The sequence below is a fragment of the Amia ocellicauda genome, chromosome 17, assembly GCF_036373705.1.
Source record: "Amia ocellicauda isolate fAmiCal2 chromosome 17, fAmiCal2.hap1, whole genome shotgun sequence".
Classification (NCBI taxonomy): Eukaryota; Metazoa; Chordata; class Actinopteri; order Amiiformes; family Amiidae; genus Amia; species Amia ocellicauda.
The window spans coordinates 801,899-827,107 of NC_089866.1; the positions used below are offsets into that span (position 1 = coordinate 801,899).

The 25,209-nt window shown below is 49.8% G+C and overlaps 1 protein-coding gene across 4 annotated transcripts; it reads right to left on the reverse strand.

The window, feature by feature from the left end:
* Positions 1-71: 71 nt before the first annotated feature.
* On the reverse strand, positions 72-23,235 carry LOC136712770 (SEC14-like protein 5). Of its 4 annotated transcripts, XM_066689525.1 has the most exons (17): positions 22,776-23,235; positions 21,717-21,808; positions 20,042-20,111; positions 11,493-11,642; positions 11,104-11,235; positions 9,669-9,797; positions 8,151-8,388; positions 6,584-6,696; positions 6,070-6,099; positions 4,185-4,463; positions 3,988-4,058; positions 3,615-3,786; positions 3,261-3,395; positions 2,744-2,881; positions 2,386-2,625; positions 1,679-1,857; positions 72-1,427 (listed from the first exon to the last, which is right to left on the reverse strand). In XM_066689525.1, exons 3-17 carry the CDS (start codon positions 20,102-20,104, stop codon positions 1,322-1,324), a joined length of 2,175 nt encoding a protein of 724 aa, XP_066545622.1. In that variant the 5' UTR covers positions 20,105-20,111; positions 21,717-21,808; positions 22,776-23,235; the 3' UTR covers positions 72-1,321. The 4 variants fall into 4 exon arrangements, with proteins under 4 accessions (XP_066545622.1, XP_066545620.1, XP_066545619.1 ...); XM_066689523.1 differs by lacking the exon at positions 21,717-21,808 and having other exon boundaries at positions 6,584-6,693; XM_066689522.1 differs by lacking the exon at positions 21,717-21,808.
* Between the last annotated feature and the right edge of the window lie 1,974 nt (positions 23,236-25,209).

The window sequence follows — 25,209 nt, forward strand, 5'->3', positions numbered from 1 at the left end:
AACTCTCATTTCTTACACACACTATTGAATTAATAACATCACTCAGGACACAAACAGCCGCAGAGCCAGTATGTTTTGTAGTACTTTATTGTAGTAACATCTCTTTGTACAACTCAATTAATGGTTAAATAGGTTTTAAATATGATCTGAAGTTTCATAAAATAGTAGATTCTAATGCGGATTTATTCTTCACAGCTCTGACTGCAGTTACAGTGTCTTAAAAAGTGAACAAGCTATTCATTCAATATTATACTCTATTAAATAGAAAATAGTTTTAAATTCTCTGACTCGCATATCATTATTATTAAGTATTATTTAAAAAAATAGCGATTAAATGCTGACTAGTTCCCAGCAGCTTTAACTGCCCTGCTCTCAGCCCAGCCCTGCTTTGTGCATCAAGAGCGTCCGATTACAACGCCCTGCTGTCGCTCTTCAAATTCGCGTCAAGATTCAAGAGTGAAAAGGTCTTTAAAACTCAAAAACCTCTTCGCCAAAACTGTGCTTTTGTTTGGTTTTCGTTCGGTGTTGCCACACCGCCCCCCCGCACCCTGGTAGTTATCGGATTCGAGTCGCGTCTGATGAGCAGTCGGTGTGTCTAAGCTACGGTAAATCGCTGGTGGTTAAGGCAGACATGGAGGCGTGGGTGGGGGGGCTATGATTAGTGCATTCTCTGTGCTCCACAATATTGCTGATTATAGAAGAAGCCCTTTGATAATCGATCGGTCTGCCCGTGTCGCAGGCACGGCATCGCCTGCCTCGGCTCTCGTCTAATATGGCTTTCAAATACATTGTGATTATTATTATTATAAGTACTATTTTTTGACTACTGTATGAAAAGGACAGTTTAAACCCTGTGCTTCGTGGGGGTTATTTACACAGACCGATGGCAGGGGTGGAAGATGCTCGGGCTCCAGGGTGGAGAAGCGCAGAGCGACGGGTCTGGAAGTTTCGTCGGGTGTCGGTTTGTCCCGTACGGCGCCCCTCTCTCCCTCGCTGTCGCCACACAGCGGCCCGTGACACAGCGGTACCTCCTGGATACCTCAAGCACTCAGCCCTGCCCCGGGGTCTGCGGACTGACCCTCCACAGAGCATTAAGATCTTCCCTCCGAGGTCAGAAACCGCAGACACAAACAGACATTTTATATTTTTACACACTGAAAAAAAGCATCTTGAAAGCAGTGGATCAATCCCTGGACTGTCCCTGTAAAGTGACGACAGACTCGCATGTCCTCTTGGTTTGTCTAGCCCTTCTTTGTGTTTTTATTGTACTGATGCGTATCGATATGGCTCGTGTAGCGTCGCTCCTCCGGGGGCGGCGGCCCTATCTGGAGATCAGGGAGCTGCTCTGGGACTGGCTGGAGGAGGTGGTGCCCGCGCTCAGCTGTGAGAATCCGCTGTGGCACGACTCCAGGCTCGTCATCGACCCCCTGCAGGACACGGACAACACACAGGGTCTTTATAGCGCAGTAATGCAACACAGGATCTTTATATCGCAGTAATGCAACACAGAGCGCCACACAGGGTCTTTCTTATACAAGCAGAGACTTGAGTGGTACCAATTGTTACACACTAGTGGGCGTGCACTCCACTGGGGCAGTTGTCGGGACCCCGGAGACCCTGCAGGCGCCAAACAGCCCCACGTGTGACACATATGCACACACACACGGGCTGGACGTACCTGAAGTCCTCGGATGCCAGCACCTCGGTGTAGTACATGACCTTGCACTTGTGTGAGGAGACCTGCAGGGTGGCCAGCACGTCGTCCACGCGCGGCAGGGCGGTGGCCGGGCCCAGGGGCGGCCCATTGGTCTTCCACTGCAGGATGTAGAACCCGGGCCAGCGTGTGATGTGGGAGCCCTGAGGAGAAACGAGAACCCACAGCCCCCGGTCAGCATAGCCGACCCCTGACCCCTCTGCCCTCGGGACATGGGGCTCTCTGACTGTTCACTGGATGGCCGCGCTGTCTTCAGACCTCCGTTGTGACCGAAGCGCTCTCTAGACACGGTCCTGGGGAGCCCCTATCCAGTACGTTTTGTCAGTCATTCTAATTGACATACTGGGACGACATGGAAGTTATTGATCAATTAAGTAATTGTTAAATTAAGGGAATTCTGGTCAGTGCGGTCTGAAAACAAGTTAATTTTCTTAATACCAACTCTCACCTGTTTAATTGATCACACTGACATGGTTCCAGATGTTATGAAATTAATAATGAAAGGTTACCTATAGAAGCTGTTGGGTAGGGGCCCTCGAGGACTGGGTTTGTGCAATACTGTGTTAATTCATCCCCTTTATAAATCGTCACACAAGACTATATTTACGACGCGGTGCGAATTATGGTAAGTATGAGGCAGAGGGCGGCCCAGTCTGCTCTCCCAGGCCCACCTGGATGCTCTCGCCCTCCCGGCACATGAGCGGCGACTCCACCATGCTGTAGTCCACCCCCAGCACCCAGCTCCTCTCGATCAGCTGCACGTTGTTGCCCCCTGGCGTGGACAGAGAGGGGTCCCTCCGGGCCGCCTGTGGGGATCTCTTGGAGTGGAAGATGTTGAACACCAGGTCTCCCTTGAGGATGTCGAAGTCCCACGTGATCACGGACGAGCCCTCCAGGATCTCTACCACAATCTGGGGAGCGAGGGAGACGGACGAAGCAAGAAATGAAGGAAGGAATGAAGGAACGGATGAATGAAAGAACGAATACAAGAGAATGTGTCAGTGTTGTGCAGTGTGGAGGGGTCCTGACCTCGTGTGGCGCGCCTTTGAAGACTGTGGCGGACTGGTAAATGGTCTCGGTCCACAGCTTGATGTGATCCGAATTCTCCAGCTCCTCCTCTGTCTGGTAGAAGGACTTGGGAACCAGGCCCCCCTCCGGCACGTTGCACTGTCCAACAGCACAGGGGGCATGTCACTTTCTCTGCTCCACACAGAGCCATGCTTGTGTTTGAGATTGATTTGTGCGTTAGTCACTAAGTTTGGGGCGGGAGTATTTAAAAACTATAAAAAGCAGAACAAGTCTTATCGGTTTCCTAGAACCCAGCGGGAGAGGTACACTGTTAGGCTGGTTTTGTAAAGCTCCAGCTGAGATAGTGTCTGGATTTTTCTCTTTAAATCGTACAAAACCCATCCATCCATCCTCCACGCCCGTGTGTCTGTAATACCCCGCCGCCCAGCCGCGTCGGAGCCGATTCATAACCCCTGCCCCGCGCTTTGAGCCGGGAGACGAGCTATTGATTGGGACGGAAGATGGTTAAGTAGCTTACCAGACAATCCCCCCCGAGGAAGTCGGGTATAATCTCCTTGTCGATGTAATCCACCAGGCCGCCCACCCCCTGGTAGTTGTTCCCGCTGTAGATGAGGAATTTCTGCCGCGTGTTGTCGTTGATGAAGGGGCTCACCTGCACCGGGAGGGAGAGAGGAGAGGCGTCGGTGCGCTGTGCTGCGGAAACGCAGAGACCTGCAGCCTGACTGTGGCGATGCACCACAATTATAGCAAAGGCTCAGATTCCTTCATTGATCGTGACTCATTATTGGTATTATTATTATTATTTTGATTAATTGAATGATCAGTACCCGCTCTGCCGTCACCGTGCAGCTCCCCGGCACTCGGTACTCACCAGTGTCCACAGGACAGGGAAGACCCGGGGGGCGCGGACAATCAGGAGCCTGCCCAGGGTCTCGGGGTAATTGGCTTCTACCACCTCGATGATGCGCAGCAGGGCCTTCACCCCTGGCCTCCACAGGTGCCTCATGTTCAAGCCCTCCAGATCCACCAGGCAGGTCCAGGACCTGTACCGGAAGAGAACGTGTGTGTCACGGGCCGGACCAAGCCGGGGGAGATCGGTGTCGTGTGAATCTGCGGTGAAGGTCCTGTTCTGGTGCTCTGCCACGCCACACATGTGAACCCAGTCCACATCACAGTCTCGGTCAATAAACCAGACCTCAGGCGCCGATCCGCGGCTTCTAGAACCCCACCAGAACCACACTCACGTGATGGGTCTCCCGAAGAGCTGCGTGTTCTCCTCACATCTCTTCTGGCCTTCTTCATTGATGGACAGCACCTGCAGGGCCAGCACAGAGCAAGTGAGACATCAGTGTTCATCCCTCCCTCTCTCTCTCTCTCCCCCTCATCAGCGTTCATCCCTCTCTCTCCACACTGTGGGCGGTTGTATCTCCAGGGTACCTACATGCCTGAGCAGGGCCTCCTCTCCCAGCGCCTTGACCAGCCCCTTGGTGTCCATCTGGCCGAGGCGCAGGATGTAGAGCGGGCGGCCGTTGCGGTCGTGGAAGTGCCAGCCCCCGGCATAGTACTCGTCCAGGAAGGCGGGGGGCCGCCAGGTCTCCAGGATGTAGTCCACCTGGTACTGCTTCCGCCAGGTCAGCGACTGGCACAGCATCTCCCGGGCCTTGTCCATATTGAAGTCCCGGGCCCGGAGGAAGCGCAGGATGTGCTCGTCGCGGGGGATCTGCACAAGAGAGGAGCGGGTCAGAGCGAGACCCCCAGCCCACCTCGGGCCCGTCTCTCTCGGGGCCACAAGAGCGACACAGAGGAAATCACAGCAAACATGAGTAGCTCGGAAAAGGAAACCAACCGAAACAGTTGAATGGATGAAGGCAGTCTGTTCTCATGTTGCAAACAGGGTGTGTTTCCAACATGTTGCTGCTGGGCGATTAATAGGTGGCCGGTCATGCAGGTCAATGTACATAAAGAGAAATAAAATCCAGAGCCAGAAAGCTTGTGTTGTGCGAAAGGGTTATTCGAATCTTTCTTCATGCAAACTGTTGCAAATCAGGAATGAATCGGCTCCGGGGGTTTTGTGCATTCATTAAAACCCTTAATCAGAGAAAGGACATTTTCTCAGACGTCACTAAAGTCTATCAGCGGTCGATCGAAATGGAAATCTGTCTCGTCACTAAATCGGGCGCCAGCACCAAATGAGGGCGTGAGAGGAAGCTGCAATTTAAGGATCTGATTAAAAATGGGAAACGAAACGTGGCCAAGCTCTTGACAATGATGGGATGAGTGTTAATGGAGCTCAAAGTCAAACCGTATTAGAAGGAGATTTGTATGCTCCGGTTCTATAGCAGCAGCCCGTCCTGCTGCTCTAGGCCTGTGCTGTCCTGGTCCAACATGACCTTTGCTCAAATGGCGTTCTTGTGACCTTTGGCTTTGCAATGTGCGACTGACGGCTGACCAAGGAAACCCCGCTCCTCTTTGACACGGCGATCACTGCATTAGAAACACGGCGCGGCTGCTGCTACAGAACCAACATATAAATCTCCGTGAGGTTTTCTGTGAAGATAGAATCTGCAAGGAGGCGTGTTTTTTCTCTCTTTTTTCCTCTGGCGTGTCGTGCATCACCGGCCGCTACACTGCAGTGCCCCCCCCGATCGCTAACAACACCTGCAGCCTGACACTGTTCTGCACACGCCCCCCCCCCCCCGCCGATCAAAGACTGCATTCACTATTATCTTCTACTGGTTTACAATTGAATGTCCATCCTACTCCCTTCTGCGTATATAAAACACCAGCTAGCCCCTGTGCGTTTCCTGACACAATGCCGCCTGCTGCTAAAATCCCCTAGCAGACTTATAGCGCCCTGCGTATACACCTTGATCTATATTTATAACCCCAAACGAGAGATTAACGTATTGTGGGCTCCGCTTCACTCTCTATCACATCCCCACATCCACCCTGCCAAATGCTGTCACTGTAGGAGAGTAAACAGTGCTTCAAACAGTTTAGGACCAGTGATCGACGCTGCTTTGTTCCTCCCACAACCCCTGAGAGTTTTGGTTTCATGTGCAAATATAAGCTTTCCTGGCTAGAAAATCACTGCAGTCCCACACACCCACACAGGCCCTGTGCCCCCGCATTCACAATTTGGTGTAGCTGATTGATTGTTGACACACAACAGTGCGCTCACGCTAGGCAGCGGTATAATTGCAGTAGAGATGCTCACACAGTCTTCTACAATTATAATCGTTTAAAGTCTCATTGGTTTGCTAACGATTCCTCCCCAGATCTATAGGTTTGTCCACACGGTTCACACAGCATGCATTACTCTTTACCTTTTCTGGCTTCCATTCACCAGCTTCTGACTACAGAAAAAGAGAATTATTTTTCAGAGAGTGAAGCCACTGGCACTAAAGCAGCGACGCAACACGCAGTCGTGCTGAATCGGCGGCTCACACTCAGGCATGAGTCCAGTGACACCACTGTCCCAGCGGAGCTTTACTCAGATACTGGGTCGTGGTTTTCTGTGACTATAAGGCGTTTGCATTTTGGGGGAAAAGAAAAGTCAATATTTACATTTGAAAAGCACGTTAGTGACAGAGAAGCTTACACAGTTACATGACAGTAGCCTCGGACTCATACATCTGTTTATCTGTTTGTTTGTGTATTTCTTTGACTATGTGTTCAAACATGTTTCCGTTCAGAAACCCGTTGTTAACATCGATACTCTCTAACCACTGTGAGTGCGAAACTAATTCATGAGCGGGACAGACAGCGCTGCACTGTCTACATAAACAAGCAAACAAACACAGCTGTGTGTGACGGGGGTAAGAGTTGGCGCAGGTGTACCTTTCCTTTGTGCGTCTCCTGTAGCCACTGCCTGAGCTGGATCAGACCACTCTCCTGCATCGGCGTCAGCTGCCCCAGGTAGCGTTCGATATAATCGGCATCTAACTTGTCTGCTATAACATACAGCCACAAACAACACAAGATTAGTTACGTATTGTGATTCCCACAGCGCAGCAATCTGACATCCATCGACAAGCGTTCTCAATATGATACGTTCGCCTAGTTTAAACGTACTACAGACCCATTGAGGTGTGAAGTGATCGCTCTCCTGCATACGAATCCTGCGGTTTACAAAAACAGCAGCAGCAAACAAAACCGAACGAATAAACCAAACAAACAAACACAAACAGGTGCGGCACCAAGAGTCGGGCGATGTCTCTGTGTGGTTTCGGTTTCTGTGCTGCCCGTCACGGCTCCTGCACTTTGACCCGAGGATGGAGGGAGAGGGAGCAGCGCTGCGCTCACCTCTCACACACTGATCTACAGACCCGGCGGGGCGGGGTGGCGGGGGCAGTAACAGCAGTGACACAGTCCATTGCCCTGCTGTGTCATGGGTTTGTGCGTTTGCTGAAACAGCTCAGGGACAGTCGCTGGGTGTGGGGTGCTGTGTGTTCCTCAGTTACACTCTCTGCTGGAGCGAGGGCTGCCTCCGATACGTCTCTTATAGCAGATCCATCTGCCTTCACTACATAAGAACATAAGACATCGAGAGGAGCCCATTCGCCCCATCGTGCTCGTTTGGTGTCCATTAATAACTAAGTGATCAAGGATCCTATCCAGTTTGTTTTTGAATGTTCCCAAATTGACTCTTCAGCCACATCGCTGGGGAGTTTGTTCAGATTGTGACGCCTCTCTGTGTGAAGAAGTGTCTCCTGTTTTCTGTCTTGAATGCCTTGAAGCCCAATTTCCATTTGTGTCCCGGGTGCGTGTGTCCCTGCTGATCTGGAAAAGCTCCTCTGGTTTGGTGTGGTCGATGCCTTTCATGATTTTGAAGACTTGGATCAAGTCCCCACGTAGTCTCCTCTGTTCCAGGGTGAAAAGGTTCAGTTCCTCAGTCTCTCAGAGACCGAGATTAGGAGCAGACAGGTTACAAAGAGGGGAACAGCTCCGTTTACTGTCATTGTCCTTGGGCAATGGAAGTAAACGGAGCAGTCCCTCCTTTGTAACGAAGTCAGTGAAATATCTGCAGTGTAAACTAGAGAGTCATTTGTGTGCTGGACCATTAGAGGGCGATGTGACCGCAGGGAAAGAGTATCTCCTGGCTGGGAGACGAGGTCGGGACAGGACAGAGATCCCCAGCAGAGCCCAGACACTGGTGAACCACCGCCAGAAATATATTAGACAAACCGGACAGACAAATTAATTAAAACTCTCTTGGTACGCAGGTGAGTGCGGTCAGCGTGGAAAGACAGCATTTAATTCCCCATCGGACAGAAAGAAACCCCTCAGAACAGAGACTGTGGACGGTCGGTCCACTGCTGCGATGCTAAAGGACGGGGGAGGAAAATGGACACTTAATTATGATTATTAATGATGATGATGATTTGAATCAGCAGCCTCGACTCACCGTCTGGCGTGGTGGGCTCGGGGGGGCTCAGGCCGCAGGGGGTGGTCTCTTTGGTGGTGCTGTGTGTCTGGGGGTCCATTTCCGTGCGGGACGGCAGGGGCAGCAGCTGCGGGGGGGCGCGGGGGGGGCCCGGCAGCTTGCGGGGGGCGGGTCTCTGCGGGGGGGGGGCCCAGCGCGGGATCTCGGACACGCCCTCGGCGATGAGCTCGTTCAGGTAGTACTCGATCACCTCCTTGCCCTGGAGGAGAGGCAGTGTGACTGTCATCACCATTATTTATTATTTATTAGTGATTGTACTGCCTTCACCACAATCAATTCAAATATAGTGCTGTGAAAACGTTTTAGGCAGGTGTGAAAAAATGCTGTAAAGTAAGAATGCTTTCAAAAATAGACATGTTAATAGATTATATTTATCAATTAAATAAATACAAAGTAAATGAACAGAAGAAAAATCTACATCAAATCCATATTTGGTGTGACCACCCTTTGCCTTCAAAACAGCATAAATTCTTCTAGGTTCACTTGCACAAAGTCAGGGATTTTGTAGGCATATAGTCAGGTGTCTGATTAAACAATTATACCACACAGGTGCTAATGATCATCAATTCAATATGTAGGTTGAAACACAATCATTAACTGAAACAGAACTGGGTGAGGAACAGAGCCCTGATCTCAACATCATCGAGTCTGTCTGGGTTTACATGAAGAGAGAGAAGCAACTGAGGCTGCCTAAATCCACAGAAGAACTGTGGTTAGTTCTCCAGGATGTTTGGGCCGACCTACCTGCCGAGTTCCTTCAAAAACTGTGTGTAAGTGAACCTAGAAGAACTGATGATGTTTTGAAGGCAAAGGGTGGTCACACCAAATATTGATTTGATGTAGATTTGTCTTCTGTTCACTCACTTTGCATTTATTTAATTGATAAATATAATCTATTAACATGTCTATTTTTGAAAGCATTCTTACTGTACAGCATTTCTTCACACCTGCCTAAAACTCTTGCACAGTACTGAATGTGGTTATATTGTTACTCAATAGTGATGTAAGAGGCCGTCAGTCTGTGTCCCTGTGTCTGTCACTCCCACAGACAGTGCAGGACCAGGATTAGAAACAAACAACGCAGAAACAGTGAATAAGGTTGTGAGCCCAGCCTGGAGTCCGGCCAGTGTCACTTCGACAGACACTCGCACTCGCACACTCACAGATAGCTATGGTACATATTCTGGGAAATGGGCAGGTTCGGCCCAGTTTCTGCGGCTCCTCCGTGCCGAACCCTGAGCCGCTCCACACACGTGCCTCAGCACATCCGAGCGGACATCTGGCTCAGGAATGTCCCCCCCAGCCCGCCGCTGCTGATCCGGGCTCAGTTTAGCCCCCGGCTGCGCTCCTTACAGGGACAGCAGTTCCCAGGCAGGACAGACGGACACATTTTCCCTGACTGTTTGTAAAATGCCGTCAGGACATGAACCCCGCATTCCTCCCCGGCTCTCCAGCACTGTCCCGTCCTGTGATAATTACCCGCTTGATGTTGGCCGTGTACTGCTTCATGGCGATCTTCTCCACTGTGTTCTCGAACCCGAAGAAGGACTTGATGTCTAAGGAGGCCGACTGCTCGAAGCACGTCCAGTCCTCGTTCTCCGGGTGAACCTGCGAGGGAGAAACACGCAGACGCACACGCATACACGCACAGACACACACACACGCACACAGACATGTTCACAGTGAGCATTTCAGATGTACCTTCACATTTACTTTGCTAACTGCTTTCTGTGCAGTGCTTACACATCTATTCACAGCAGAGTTTTGACACTATGCTTGGTGGCTGTGCAGCTCCAGTAAGAGGTTCTGGGCCCGGGTTCCAGTGGCTGGGCATCTGTGTGCTGAGGGATTGTGGGTTTGTGAGATAGAGGGGGCCGTGCGGAGACAGGTGGCAGCTGGGGAATGTAAAATAAATAGAGCGCCTCCTCTGCGAAGACATGCAATTTGTCACAGACGCAAACGTATACTTTTCAGCAGACTCTCAGGCGGATGGATTCCCTCCTCCTCTCTGCCAAGAAAATTACAGTCGCACAGCTCCGCCGGGCTGACGGACGCTGTTTGGTGAAGAGGCCCTCAAAAGCCGGTAACAATAGGGGGCGGGAACGGCGTGGTAACACTCCCACGCTGCCGAGGTGCTCTGTGCACGTCCGTCACCGCGGGGAGAGAGCAGCACAATCTGGATCAGCGCCGAGTTTGTAAATAGAAACGGGGCGAAACAATGCGATAAATAAGGACACCTAACCCTGAACAGAAAGGAAGCTGTGAGTTTGTTTTGTCACAGAAGACCCGTCCCGCCAGCGTCGTCACAACCCTCTCTCTCCTCGTTTGGGTTCGGACTTCATTACGGACGCACATTGTCCCGGGTGCAAGAAAAGGAATATAGTCGCTTAGTTAACCAGGAAGAGTTGTGCAGCAGGTGCGTTCAGGAGCAACACCGCTGTGTTTCTCTCGCACACAATCTCCGCTCGTACCGAGAGGAAAGCGCTGTCCTGGAAACGACAAACACTGGCACAGGACTCCACAATCAATGGGCATCTATCTCTATAATGGGAGGCTACTGTATCTCAGACCAAATCACATCTTTGATCTGTCTGCCAAATGTAAATTACAACACCTATATATTATTCTGGACAGAGGAAGCTCAACCGACCAACACAAACGCACCGTCAAGAGTTTTCAATTTGCTGATGGAGGAGAGTCTTTCATGAGCTCTGCGTTTTTCTGTTAATACCTCGTCTCTAAAAACAACGTAAATATCTCAATAAAATGTAAAAAAGATGCAGGTCCTTGCTCTCACACTGTGTAAACTCAGACACTCTCTCACTGTGTAATCTCAGACACTGTGTAATCTCAGACACACCACTGTGTAAACTCAGACACACTCTCACTGTGTTGTGTAATCTCAGACACTCACGCTGTAGCTGCAGGTCTCGATGACCGTGACTCTGTTGGCGAAGGTTTCATTGTTGGCCTCGATGAGCAGCGTCCTGTCTTTCCAGTTGAGGATGTTCTTCTGTATGAAGTAGACATACTCCACTCCTGCGATCTGGGGGAACAGACAGGACCCCCACACGCACACACAGGTCACACTTCTGTCTAACTACAATATTAATAGTAATAATAATAATGACTGTGAGAGAGGCAGTGGTGACAGAGAAAGAGCAGAGCCCAGTGGAAGTGACAGTGTGTCCCACTGAGAGCAGCGTAGTCGGTGCAGAGCGATATGGGAGTTCTGCAGAGAAACAGGCCATTGTTATCTGTCCTCTCAGCCCCAGTCGACACATCCTCTGCAGAGGAACTCACCTTCTTGAGGAGCCGTGGTGCATCCACATTGAGCTTGCAGCTGCGCTCGGTGACCTGGAGCGCCCCGTCCTCACTGCACGACTCCCTGAGGACCTCGCTGCCCAGGAACACGGGGATCAGCGGGCAGGTGGGGAAGCGCTTCTCATAAGCCTGCGGAGCACAGGGACACGGAGGGATACAGGAACACACGAGGGGACAGAAAGGGACACACAGAGAGACACAGGGACACACAGAGGGACAGAGAGGGACACAGGAACACATGGAGGGACAGAGAGGGACACAGAGAGACACAGGGACACATGGAGGGACACAGGGAAACACGGAGGGATAGACAGGGACACACAGAGAAACACAGGGATATATATTATTGTTTCTGGAGGACTGCAAACAGGAAGCACCTGTTTACACAGTGGGCTGCAGGACTGCAGATCAAACTGCAGTAGAAGCCGACTGTGTACAAACCTGTGGCCTATCAGTTACTCAGATTCACATGAGCAATGTGAATTAAATGGCCCCCTTCCAGGTGTGACCCCCACCCTCGTGTGCTAATGAAAGGGAAGCGCAGGCTCAATCCGCCGCTCTGAACATGATCCTGTACCAACAATGTGATTCGCACACAGAGGTTTGTCAATACGTGACCTTTATTCGGGGAGTTAAAGTGGGTTTTTGTTCGTGTTGTTTTGCAGCCTCTATTGTTGTGAAACATGTTCTCCTCCTGCGTCAGCCTTTGAGCCCAGCGAGCCGCAAACAGAGCGAGGCAAACGAGAGACTGAAGGCGCAGGTACGGGGCTATTTTTAAACGCAATCGAGAGGCCGTATTCATTAAAAAAAGATCTGCGCTCAAGCACTTTAAGGACAGCCGGATTGGGTTTTGGTCTCTGGTTGCACCACGCTGTTTTTTTAACAGCCTAACAGAGTGAGCATGTTACTCAGTTTTTCCCTAATCAGTCATTCATTGACATGGGCATCTGCCATGAGGCGCCCAGGTGTTGAACGGGATGGGAGACTGACCGACACTGTGAGTTAGTGTCAGGTCAGCGTGGGATCTTCTCACAGCACTGCAGGCCTGGATCAAGTCCAAACTCGATGGATTGGCCTTCGCTTGAACAATACAAACCTCCACCAGCTCCTAATCTAATTTTTCTAGCACCAGTGAAATTAAGCATCCAAATCTTAATCAGGAGGCAGTGAGACTGAGACAGGGACGGGAAATACACGGAGACACTGAGGGAACTGAACCTTTTCTCCCTGGAACAGAGGAGACTACGTGGGGACTTCATTAAAGTCTTCAAAATCATGAAAGGCATCAACCACATCAAACCAGAGGAGCTTTTCCAGATCAGCAGGGACACACGCACCCGGGGACACAAATGGAAATTGGGCTTCAAGGCATTCAAGACAGAAAACAGGAGACACTTCTTCACACAGAGAGGCGTCACAATCTGAACAAACTCCCCAGCGATGTGGCTGAAGAGACCATTTGGGAACATTCAAAAACAGACTGGATAGGATCCTTGATCACTTAGTTATTAATGGACACCAAACGAGCACGATGGGGCGAATGGGCTCCTCTCGTCTGTACACTTTCTTATGTTCTTATGTTCTTAACACATACTCGATCACTGCGACACACCATAGTGAACAGACACACGCAGAACCGGCTCAGCTAAAGCCCAGCCCTGCGCTGGGGTTCAGGAGCTCATCGAGACCCGTGACACACCAACCACACCTAACAGCCCAGCAGTGAGGCGAAATCTCTGTGGCCAAGGCGTTGTGCGCCCTGGGTACCGTGTGACCACATGTGCTCCGGCCAGCCCCATCCACCACTCACACAAAAGGCTCTTCAGGACAACAGAACCAACAGACCTGCCATCACAGCGTTCAGAGGGCATTTAAATTAATACCAATAAATAAATAGATACCACTGGGTGTCGGGTTTCCTGGACGCGGTGCTTTGTGGTTTACACTGGCAGGGCTGGCCTGGGATGCACTGAGAGCAACAGAGACTGGGGCGTCAGCTGCCTGAAACAAAGCACATTTCCACGAAAGCCTCCACAGAGCGAGAGCAGGTGCGCACGACACTCACGACTGGATACAGCGCCAGTGGTGAGACCATTTCCAGGGTAGAGGTTTATTTTATTCCTCGATTGTTAAGAAAACATTGATTTGTTTACCAAACACAACCACCACCGCACACACAAAGGCACGGGCTTCGGACCTACGCTGGTAGCTGGTAGCTTGCTTTATTATTATTATTATTATTATTATTTATTTATTGGCAGACGCCCTTATCCAGGGCGACTTACAAAACATTATTTTAAGCAAAGGAAGCAGATCGTTTTCTGTTCTGTGTTTGTTGCTTCACCTCCACACACTCCCGGTGCACAGAGAGCGTGTGAAAGGGGCTTTTACCAGACGTCAAAATAAGATCATGGAAAGGAGGCTAGAATCAATCCTACTGTGGAAGAACATAAGAAGAACATGTCCAATGCAGAGGAGCCCATTCGCCCCATCGTGCTCGTTTGGTGTCCATTAATAACTCAGTGATCAAGGATCCTATCCAGTCTGTTTTTGAATGTTCCCAAATTGTCTCTTCAGCCACATCTCTGGGGAGTTTGTTCAGATTGTGATGCCTCTCTGTGTGAAGAAGTGTCCACAGTGTGGTCTGGCATGGCCAAAGACTCGCACATGACATGTCACTGACACTTGACTTCGAATACAATACAAACGTTCATGAGCAGAGGTTCAAAGATACTCTTAAACCCGCGGCACTCGGTGTGATGGGTCAGAAACGCCTCCCCACGCGGCGCAGCTTTGACCGGAGGAGACAGCCGTCTTCAGGGACGATTTGAATAATTGATTGTGCTCAATTTGTTTTGATCTGTTATTTACTGTAACCCAGCCCCGCGATCGACCGGCCCTTGTCCCGCACTGCAATAGATCCCCGTCACCCCGCTAATGAATAGAAGAGTCGACGCCTGACGCTGTGGAGCAAAAATGAAACATTATCCCCCTGGGCTGACAGATGGAAATGGAGCCGAGCTAAATTAAGTCTGTATATTATATAAGAGGATTGGGGAAGGTAGGAGAGTGACTTATGGTCCGTGCTGAGAGACAGAGACGGCTATAGCACAGGGACTGACATACAGGAAACACAGCCCGGGAGTGTGATCTCGATTGATAAAGAAAACACACAAACACAAACACACACAGTCAGTTGCGCTGGTATCTACTGAACAAACCATCTTTTAAAAGACAAGCAATGTGTATTATTGTGTATTTGTGTCGGGTTTTGTTTGTGAATGGGCCCACTGCCCTCCTGTAGCTGATATCAACTTCACAATCAGCGTGTCTCACCAGACCGGATCGCTCCTCCGGGACTAAAAACAGCACGGCCCAAACCCATCTCCAATTACATATACATACACATACATACATGACACTCCTTTAATAAGCACTGCAGAAGGAGTGTATACAAGTGTTTTTTTTTTTTTTAATTATACTTATGGTTAAAAAAATAATGATTATAATAATGATAGTCAACATGGGTTGATGAGGCAGATCATGTCTTACTAATTTATTATAATTTTTTGAACATGCAACTGCAGCTGTAGATCATGTGAAAGCATATGATATGATATGATAGATATTCAAAAAGCTGTTGATAAGGTTCCACACCAAAGACTGATCCTCAAATTGGAAGCTGTAGGCATTCAGGGTAATGTAAGTAGATGGATTATGAACTGGTTCATGTATAGGAAACAGAGGGTGTCGATTAGAGGAGTCGCTTCTAACTGGAGTGAGGTTGTTAGTGGAGTTCCACAGGGATCAGTACTAGGGCCTTTGCTTTTTCTAATCTATATTAATGATCTGAACTCTGGGATAGTTAGCAAACTTGTCAAATTTGCAGATGATACTAAAATAGGTGGCTCAGCAGATACAATCTCGGCAGCACAGGCTATTCAGAGGGACTTAGATAATATTCAGTTGTGGGCCGACACCTGGCAAATGAAATTCAATGTGGACAAGTGCAAGGTAATGCATGCAGGTAACAAAAATGTCCACTATACACTATGGGAGGAATAGAACTAGATGAAGTAACGCATGAGAAAGACCTAGGAGTCTGTGTGGACTCCTCACTTTCTCCATCCAAACAGTGTGGGGAAGCAATAAAAAAGGCAAACACAATGCTAGGGTATATTGTCAAAAGTGTAGAATTGAGAACAAGGGCAGTGATGTTCAGACTGTACAATGCACTAGTTAGAGCTCATCTGGATACGGTGGACAGTTCTGGGCTCCACACTTCAAGAAAGATATCGCTGCTCTAGAGGCAGTTCAGAGGAGAGCAACCAGACTTATTCCAGGTCTGAAGGGAATGTCCTACTGAGACTGAGGACCTGAACCTTTTCACCCTGGAACAGAGGAGACTACGTGGGGACTTGATCCAAGTCTTCAAAATCATGAAAGGCATCGACCACATCAAACCAGAGGAGCTTTTCCAGATCAGCAGGGACACGCGCACCCGGGACACAAATGGAAATTGGGCTTCAAGGCATTCGAGACAGAAAACAGGAGACACTTCTTCACACAGAGAGGCGTCACAATCGGAACAAACTCCCCAGCGATGTGGCTGAAGAGACAATTTGGGAACATTCAAAAACAGACTGGATAGGATCCTTGGATCACTTAGTTATTAATGGACACCAGACGAGCACGATGGGGCGAATTGCCTCCTCTCGATTGGACACTGTCTTATGTTCTTATGTTCCTGCTGTCACATTCACAGGAGATACCAGGCTTTCTATTATCTTTTCTTTTATGTATTTATTTATTTTTAAAGCGAGTGACTCCATCACGCATCTTGCAGGATATTGATAGTCACCCTGCCGGGGTCACCAGCGCGTCCTGAGGTCAGCGGCACTTGCAGCTCGGCCAGAGACCCGGTTTCAGAGACAAAAGGCAAGCGTCTCTGACTGCAATCAACTGCAATCAGAGAGCGAGAGACGCAGTTATGACCACTGACAGCCCCAGGACAGCTGGTCTGAAGTGCCTGATTATTGCAAACCTCACAGAAGAGACAGGAGCCATGTCGGCAGGAGGGTCAACTCAGGTCGTGCAGGAGGAGCCGCTGCACGGCTCTATTATACAGCGTTCATCTGCTTTTTATATTTCGTTTTTTTTACATACCGTTTAAAATGAGACAAAAGCAGCTCTGACACAAACCCCTGCAGCACCAACATCTCAGACAAGAGCACGAATGCCTGCGGCCCTTGTCTCTTCTAACACTGAGAGCCGGACCAAATCAGAACTGTGGCCCACCAGCAAATCCCAAATGATGAGGTTGTACCCTATCGTGTTCTGATTTATAAATAGTAGAAAGAGGCTTCTAGCTATAAATTAAACTGCGACAGATTTGCACCTTGCGAGTCACGGGGAGGTTTTTGCTCTAGTTTGCTCTAGTCCGACGTCATTCCAGGGTTTCTTGGACCTCAAAGGAACAGATTTGTTCTCAGTGACGCTGTACACACGTCAGCTGGGTTAACATCAGATTAAACACACCTCCCTGGGAATGACTCCAGTCGGTCAGACACCAATGTCACCCTCATCAAAACACATGATGAGCGATTAGTGTGCACACGTCTGTCTCCGGAGGCATTGAACACTTAATGGCATTTCAGCAAGACTCACACGCAGATCTCAGCCCCCTGATCCATGCACAGCTCACTCTGGTCTGGAGTGGCTGCGTGGCACAACCCGTGGTGACCTTTGACCCCACGTGCAGCTCTGGAGCGCAAAGGCCGTGACGCCCGAGTGATCAGTGTTCTCGTGCCAGTGCTCTGTGCGTGGTGCCGGTGCCAGAGTCAGTGTCGGTGGCAGCCCGGCCTGTCAGCACCTCCTCCGCAGGCAGGAGCGGTGGCTCGGGCTCAAAGTAGCGACGCTGCACTTTTCCACGGGAGCAAGACGCAGCACCTGCTCCAGCGAATATCGTGCCGCACATGTTCTCAGTACATGGCAGTTACAAATTCATTTCTTTTTTGAGGGGTAGAGGGACTGTTGTACTACTGATGAATTATTGTATTATTATTATATATTACACATATTAATTAAATCCGTGAGCTTCACCGCAGCCCTTAGACTGAAATTCAGAGTGAAAAGTTAATGTAGCGAGTAATTCAAGTCACACTGACCCTGCAGCTGAGCCGGGGGGGGGCAGGAAACAGGAGGAACGCACATGGGTCTCCATTCACAGAGCAGCCTTAATTAAAACAACTCGATCTTTCTTGGCGACACCAGATATCCAGTTGGCGGGCGGATCAGTGTGACCCCGGCCTGTCATTCGAGCTTCAGAGCAGCGCCAGCCTTCTGGCTTCACATGAATCTGTACGAGCTCCTGGAAACCGCCGGCCCCGCGCCCCGGCCCCGAGAGCGTGAACGAGACACGACGCCACACCAAAACACAACAAACACGAGCTGAGGACACTGCCAGCGTGAGGCTCTTCAGCACAGCGGCGCCGGATTGCAGGTGAAACTCTGAGATTAACGTGGATCGTTACACTGAGACAGTGTGATAAATAACGAGTTTCCTTCATCAGACACAGGCCCTGGTGTTAATTATTCACACCCCAGCATCACCACTGCCAGCCACACCTCCGCACTCTCACCCCACCCCCTGGGTTCCGGCAGGAATAATCGTCCCTATGATTCCTGTCCTTTGATGGAGCCACAGGCCTCTGCCCCCACCACGCGCTCTGTACGGCTCTGGGGAGGGGGTGTGTGGGGGGATAAAACAAATATTTGCCATTACTCAAATCCCAGCGCCGCCCAAAGAATGCCCGGCTGCTAAAAATAGGCCCTAATCGCTCACACACACAGCGGCAACAATGCCGGGCCGGGCGTTGAGTTGGACTGAGAGAGAGCGGTGCCCTGGGGGGGACACACTGACCCCTTATTAACCCCTTCAACAGGGCCGGGAAGTGCGATGTGATCAGCTGAGCAGAAGAAATTATCCTGATTAAATGACACCTAACTCTTCACTGGGACACGGAAGTCATTGCAGTGGCTGTGAAGAGAGATGAGTCATCGCGACACGTATACAACTGTGAGGCTTAAATCTGTCTAAAAAATGAATAAAATAGACCCATAAGCCGAGTCAATTTCATCTCCTGAAACGCCTGCTTTGCCGATATCTAATTCCACTTTGACTCAGGCAGACAGAGGACAGCGAGAGCGCCAACCACGACACGCAAACGGCCGGTGATTTATTCAGCCCATGTATGCACTATGAATGCGTGGCAGGCAGGTGTGAAAAGCATCATTGCGATTGTAAAGAGAGAGTATTTCTGACCAGTTCAATCTTCTTCCGGAAACACACAGAGCTGAGTGCCAGTTATACCCTGCGAGCTCCTAGCAAAGACGCCGTCAGTGTTTATTCAGCAAATGCAATTTTAATGACCTCTTGTGTCACAGAGTGAGTCAACTTGAAACTGAGCCCGAAACACAACCGACGGCCGCCAGGGCCCAGTCATATTGCACTTCATCAACAGATAACATCGCTGCTACTACACAATATCAGTGTACACTAAGTTTCACACAAAGGCAAACCCGTTTCTACCCCTGACCCATCGGGCAGACACACTAATGAGACAGGCATCCTTTACATTTTCTGACGAGGGTTTGTGCTCCAGATGACGCTGCACTGTGTTATTGAAGACACAAAATAACTGCTAGCAGTCCGCTGTGTATTTTATTTTATCATGTATCATATCTTTGTGGTGTTTTAGTGTCTTTCTGATGTGTGATTCAGACCTTCATTACTGAGGCTAAGGAAACTCCCCTGGTGCAACAAAACACCAACCGGAGAACAATCAAATGTAGGTCTGTGGAAGAGTGACCCGCGGGGCACTCCTGTGAGCATCCTGTGCTCTGGGGCTCGAGGGCTGTGATTGGTTGCGCTGGGTCAGGAGGGAACAGATGGAGAACATCTATCTGCGTCACATGGGTGCAAAACACGGCAGTGGGCGATGAACACAGGGGAGCACCGGAGAACAGCTGGGGAGTGGATACACACACACTGTCACACACTGACACACAAATACACACACACTCACACATACGTGCATACACAACACAATCAGAGCGTGCCACATACAGGGAACCGCGAACACAAGTCCGAGGCTGCTGTGTGGTAATTGTGTTAGTTGTCTTTATTTGCAACAAAACACTGCACACACACAGAGGGAGGGAGAGAGAGAGAGCTGGCCCTGCGCTGCTGCAGCACCGCACTGCACCGCTGCTCCTCTCACGGGGGGAGGGGGGCACCTGCCACAAAGTTTGAATCTCCTCTATTTGGGGGGGTTTGACATCAACAGAGAATAAAGTCAGGGCCGGATACTGAAGGGAAGCACCGCTGTTCCTCTGAGGAGGGGAATCGTTCGTCACGAGGCCGGTCTTATCTCCTCTAGCGGGGTCTTATCTCTCGCCTGCGCAGAGTCGCACCTTTTTAGGGAATGTGACGCCCGTGTGCCGACACACCGGGGAAATCCACTCACCGCCATCACCATCTCGAAGGAGTATTTATACACCCGGACTGGAGACTGATACTTCTGCACCATTTTCTCTCTGCAATGTAAACACACACACAATTAGTTTCACAGACTGAAATGTCCAAGTGTTTACCAGCAGAAGACATTATATAACATTCCAAGTATTAATGAGGAAAAAACAGCTGTGTCGTCGTGTTGTGAACCGGTCGGACTGCCGCGAAGTGAATCGAAAGCGCTTTTGGAAACACCGTGCATGTGATGTCCATAGACTGAAGACCTGAGACAAAGCAGGCAGGGAGCACTGAAAACAGCACTTTAAAGCGGAGAAACAATCAGGGCACACGGCAAACAATCCCAGTACAACAACACGGAGACGGCTGTTTTGTGCCATTTCTCCAGTGGGTTTTATCTCAGAGAACATGTGGGCCAAGCCTGAAGCAGACGTCAAACCAACAGACTTCAGGATGCGTCCTTACAATCCTGCTGCTCTCCTGCACTGAGTATGCTGATTACATAGCGGTGTCACAAACGCCTCTGAGCGCCTGGTCCTCACAGCCCTGACAACAGATCCACCCCAGACGCCCCTGGCCCGGTCCCTCGGCACGGGACCTTCGGATGCGATGGAGTCTCCGAGGCAGCGAAGTCTCACAACACAAACTACAACCAGAAGAGGCTGCGTCCCCAGACCATCCCTCTTTCCTTTCTAACACCTTTGTTTTTCCTCTAGTCTCCCTGTTCAATTCATCAGCAAAATCCACTATAATTTCAAATTAAATTCAACTTGAAATCCACCAGGTTAATCAGGTCAATTAAGGTGCAAATCAAACCCTTTTTGTTTTGCTCTCATTCCCTCTCCGCAAACACGGCAATAGCTACAGCAGAAAGGACGTGACCGTCTCGCCGAGGGGAGAAGGATGGCATGTTGTCCAGTGTGGCTAAGTACTCAGTTTATGTCACCCTAGCGCACGGTGCTGGAGCAGCTGTCCAGGCTGCAGTTCCGAGGAACGGTGCAGCTCGGCCCTTACCTCCACGTGTGGATGGGTGCCTGATTAACGCAGCTCTTCTCACGCATGCAGACAAAAGGCCATCCGGAACAAGTGAAATGAAAGGAGACGGGTGCGGGTGCGGTCTCTTATTTACGTAACTCGACACCGTGTAACGCAAGTCAGATGGCACTCGTCCTGCAATCCACATGACAGACACATAACCTGCATGCTACCAACACGCACTGGACATTACAGAGCGTAATTGCACTCCGCGGTTCAGGAGATGATTGATTTCTGATGAATATGTTTCGACAGTAATTGAGTCCTGGCTCTAGCTGGTGTCTCCCTAGAAAGAGCCATGGTTTTCACTGGAGCGCTTTCCGTCCTGACACCGGGAAGCTCTGCTGTAGCTGACTTTAGTGTGGCTGGCTAGGGACAATCATGGTAACACAACACTACAGCGCAGTAAGACACAGTGAGGATCAGTGGGCAAAGCACACGGACGCAAAGGTGACATTAGGGTGAACACGTGGTGGGAATGTGGGTAAAACCGTGGTGAAGGAGCACAACTGCTGTGTAAATGACTCGGGCAAAAGCTGAAAAAGGAAACAGTGAGTGACACATACATATATATATATATATATATATATATATATAAATACACTGAGCCCTGGAACGAATCAGTGTTCACTCACCAGCAGTAGTGGGGAGACTAGAGTGCCCCTCCGCATGCGACTGCTGGGCAGGGAGAGCGATGGCTGTGGGGGTGTCAGTGCTGGCACTCAGCCTGCAGGGGGACAAGGATTGGAGCAGTCCTGTCAAACTCAGGAACTCAAACATAACCCTTCCCTTGACTGACACACAGAGACACACACAGATAGATATAGTATTTTCATTCCCCTTTTCAGAATTTCTATGACTGTGCCAGCCTCCTTAAAATAAAATTAACTGAACAGAGAATATGTTCATGCTATGGCAAGTATACAGTTACTCTCCATAGATGAAGAGTTCCCTCTGTCTTGTGCTGTGAGCGCATTTGCGGGTCTCTGTCCTGTGTGCGGGACGAGGGGCAGCTCTGCCGTGCCTGCTCCCTGGCACTGGGATCCAGAGGAGCCGGTTCTGTGAGTGTCGGCCTTCGCTATTTTTAGATCATGCGCAAAAATGTAGCATTTATTCAAGCGCAAATTCCAGATGGCCACATTTAGGGAAATATGAAAATGGCCATCCAGTACTAGACAGCAATGAACTAATAACAACAACAATAATAATAATAATAATAATAATAATAATAATAATAATAATAATAATAATAATAATAATAATAATAAAACAGTGAATAAGAACTGGTGATGGTAACTGGCTGGCACTTGCCAAGTTGCCAGCCACATCAGTCTTGAGGGAACGGTTCGTTTTTCTAGTTTGTTTGCTTGTTTTGTTATTAGTCGTGTCTTACAGGCTATTTATCATGTATATGTACATATCTATTATACTATATACACGAACACACACACACACACACACACACACATTGAACATAATTATCACATTTATCCTGTGCCCCCAAAAAGCGTCACTTCCTCTCGCTATTTCCACTGACAATTTACACAAAATGCATTTTAATAACAGTCTGTTCAAGCCGGTTGAGGTGGCAGGGAAATACACCTTACAGCACCGACATGGACAATCATACCTAGGCACAATACTGGTCCGCTCTGGTACCACATATGTGAATGGTTCAAATAACTGGGTCTTACCTCACATCACACACTGGTAACTCAGTAGCCTCGTCCTCCGTCACTGCCGACCCTTCCTCTGCACACACTGGTTTATTCTGCATGGGCTTCGTGCTGTCTGTGCGCATCGGTGCTGAAGGACCGGGCGGCCGCGCAGCGCAGGATACATGCGCTCCTCAGCCCAGTCTGGACCCGTCCATCCCCGGCGAGCCCGTCCTGCGTCCGGCTGGGAGATGCGACCTTCACAGCGCGCCTCTTGTTGATACGACACCACGCAGAAAACGCAAAGCCTGTTACAATGAGTAGACCAATTAATTAATTAATGCAATAAAAAAGGACCGTGGCGACCCCAGTTGCCAAAGGGTTAAACCTTCAACGCGCCGCACGTCCTTGCACCAGCCTCCCGCGGGGCTCTGCAGGCGCACTGCTCTGGACCAGCCTCTGTGTATGGCTCTCTATGGCTCTGTCTTGCTCAGCACCAGTCTCTCTCTCTCTCTCTCTCTCTCTCTCTCTCTCTCTCTCTCTCTCTCTCTGAGCCCGTGTGCGCGTGTCACTGTGACGTCGCGCGGCTGCACGCGCCCCCCGCTGGCCGATCCTGTGCGCTCGCGAGGGGGGTCGGGATGGGGGGGCTCTCACCCCTCTGCGCACTCACTTAATGCGGTTCTTCATTTCAGTGGCGAATCTGCAGATTTTATCCTGCCAATTAAAGAGCTTTTTCAGTTAGGATTGGAATGACAGAGACTGCAAGTACCTCACACCAACATCCCCACATTCTCAGCCTCTTTGCACACACGCTCACACACACACATAGAGGGTCTTTAACACAGAGCGGTCAGTGTGGCCGATGGTGGGAGCAGTGTGACAGAGGCAGGGCTCAATGGTGCCTTCACGCACTGTGAGGAACATCTGCACAGGGACACTGCGCAACACTGAGGGATTGTCAGTGCGTTCAGTCACTCCAGATGTGCAGGGCCCTGGCAGGCTGGCGCAGTGGGCCGGGGAGGGGGCTTCACTCACACAAAGAGGAAAGAGGGCCTCAGAAACAAGGCAGGCACTGGTCTCCCGTGCAGCTGTGCTTTGCTGCAACGCACAGTAACGAGCACTAACGAGCATGGACACAATACTGCTCTCTGTCGGCCCCCTACACCTCTCCCTTAGCTCTGCTCACCTGGGCATCCTGAGTACAGGCAGGTGTCCATTAATCAGTCCAGTTTGCACTATGTGAGATACCTAGGGGTGTGAGGTTACAGTCACACCCCTCTGTTATGATAAGTGGGTAGGATTTGATTGACAGATTGGGTGATTGACATGTCAAATGGGACTGGGGAGCCCAGTCTGTCCTGCTTCTCCTGAACTGAAGCTTGGGCCATTACAGTACCAACACCAAAGCAGCAGAGAAACCAAACTGAAAGGCAAAGTGTATGAAAACTAGCAGCAACACTGACTGTGAAAACAGATGAACGCTCCACACTCGTTTCAGACGCCCCGCCAGCAGATACTGCTGTCCTCCAGGGAATCAAAGACCCTTTGTTATCACAGCCCCTTCCTGTGCGAATGGTATTCATGACAAGCAATCTGGAGGCTGCTTTGCCAACACCACATTGTCTGAAGAGAAGAATTCTTTCTTTTTGTGTGTGTGTCCTTTTAAAACCTGAAGGGACAGATTCCAGTAGGTATAGGAAGGTGATGACACTGCGCTTTATTAACTCTGTGTGCAGGGAGTAATTAGAGTGATGGGTTATGTAGGCAGGGAGCGTCACAGGATGAGTCTCACTTGGCCTGGCTAGCGTGACACCCTGCTCTGAACAAAGCCCCTGTGTGTCAGTCGGACGTAAACCGATGCACGGTGTGAACACCGGCTGCACAACGGCTTCAGTGGACAGATTATAGAGCTGGCACAGAACTGCGTAGCTCTGGACCCTGCAGTGCACATGATTAATTAGTTCTAAAAATGCATCCTGAAGACATTCTAAAAAGTCATTACAACCGCTGTTAATTATATACAGTAGAGCTGAAGGACACATGGGACGGCCTATCACTGAGAAGATATCAGTTTTACTCCCTGTCTGTTTACTGAGGTGCGGCCTCCTCTTTCAACCCCACTCAGGGTTTCCAGCCACCAAGACAAACACATCACCAGTGTGGACGGATGCATCTGCAGTATCTAGACACTGATGTCGTGTTAGACGGAAACAGATAAGAGAAGAAAGACTTTAAAACAGGCTGGTGGCTTGTAATCACTTGGCTGGAGTGGCTAAAATAATTGCATTCTGTCTAACATTTCAGCTCCGCCGTGGCTGAGATGGTCCCACACAGTCATTAAAATCTTGCCTTTTTTTTGCCGCATTTCTTCTATGAGTCACTTAATTACACTGGAGCACTAAGCACAGATTGGGGAAAAAAAATACATACATAAATAAATGTCTGTGCTCTGCTGTCTTACCTGAGTCACAAC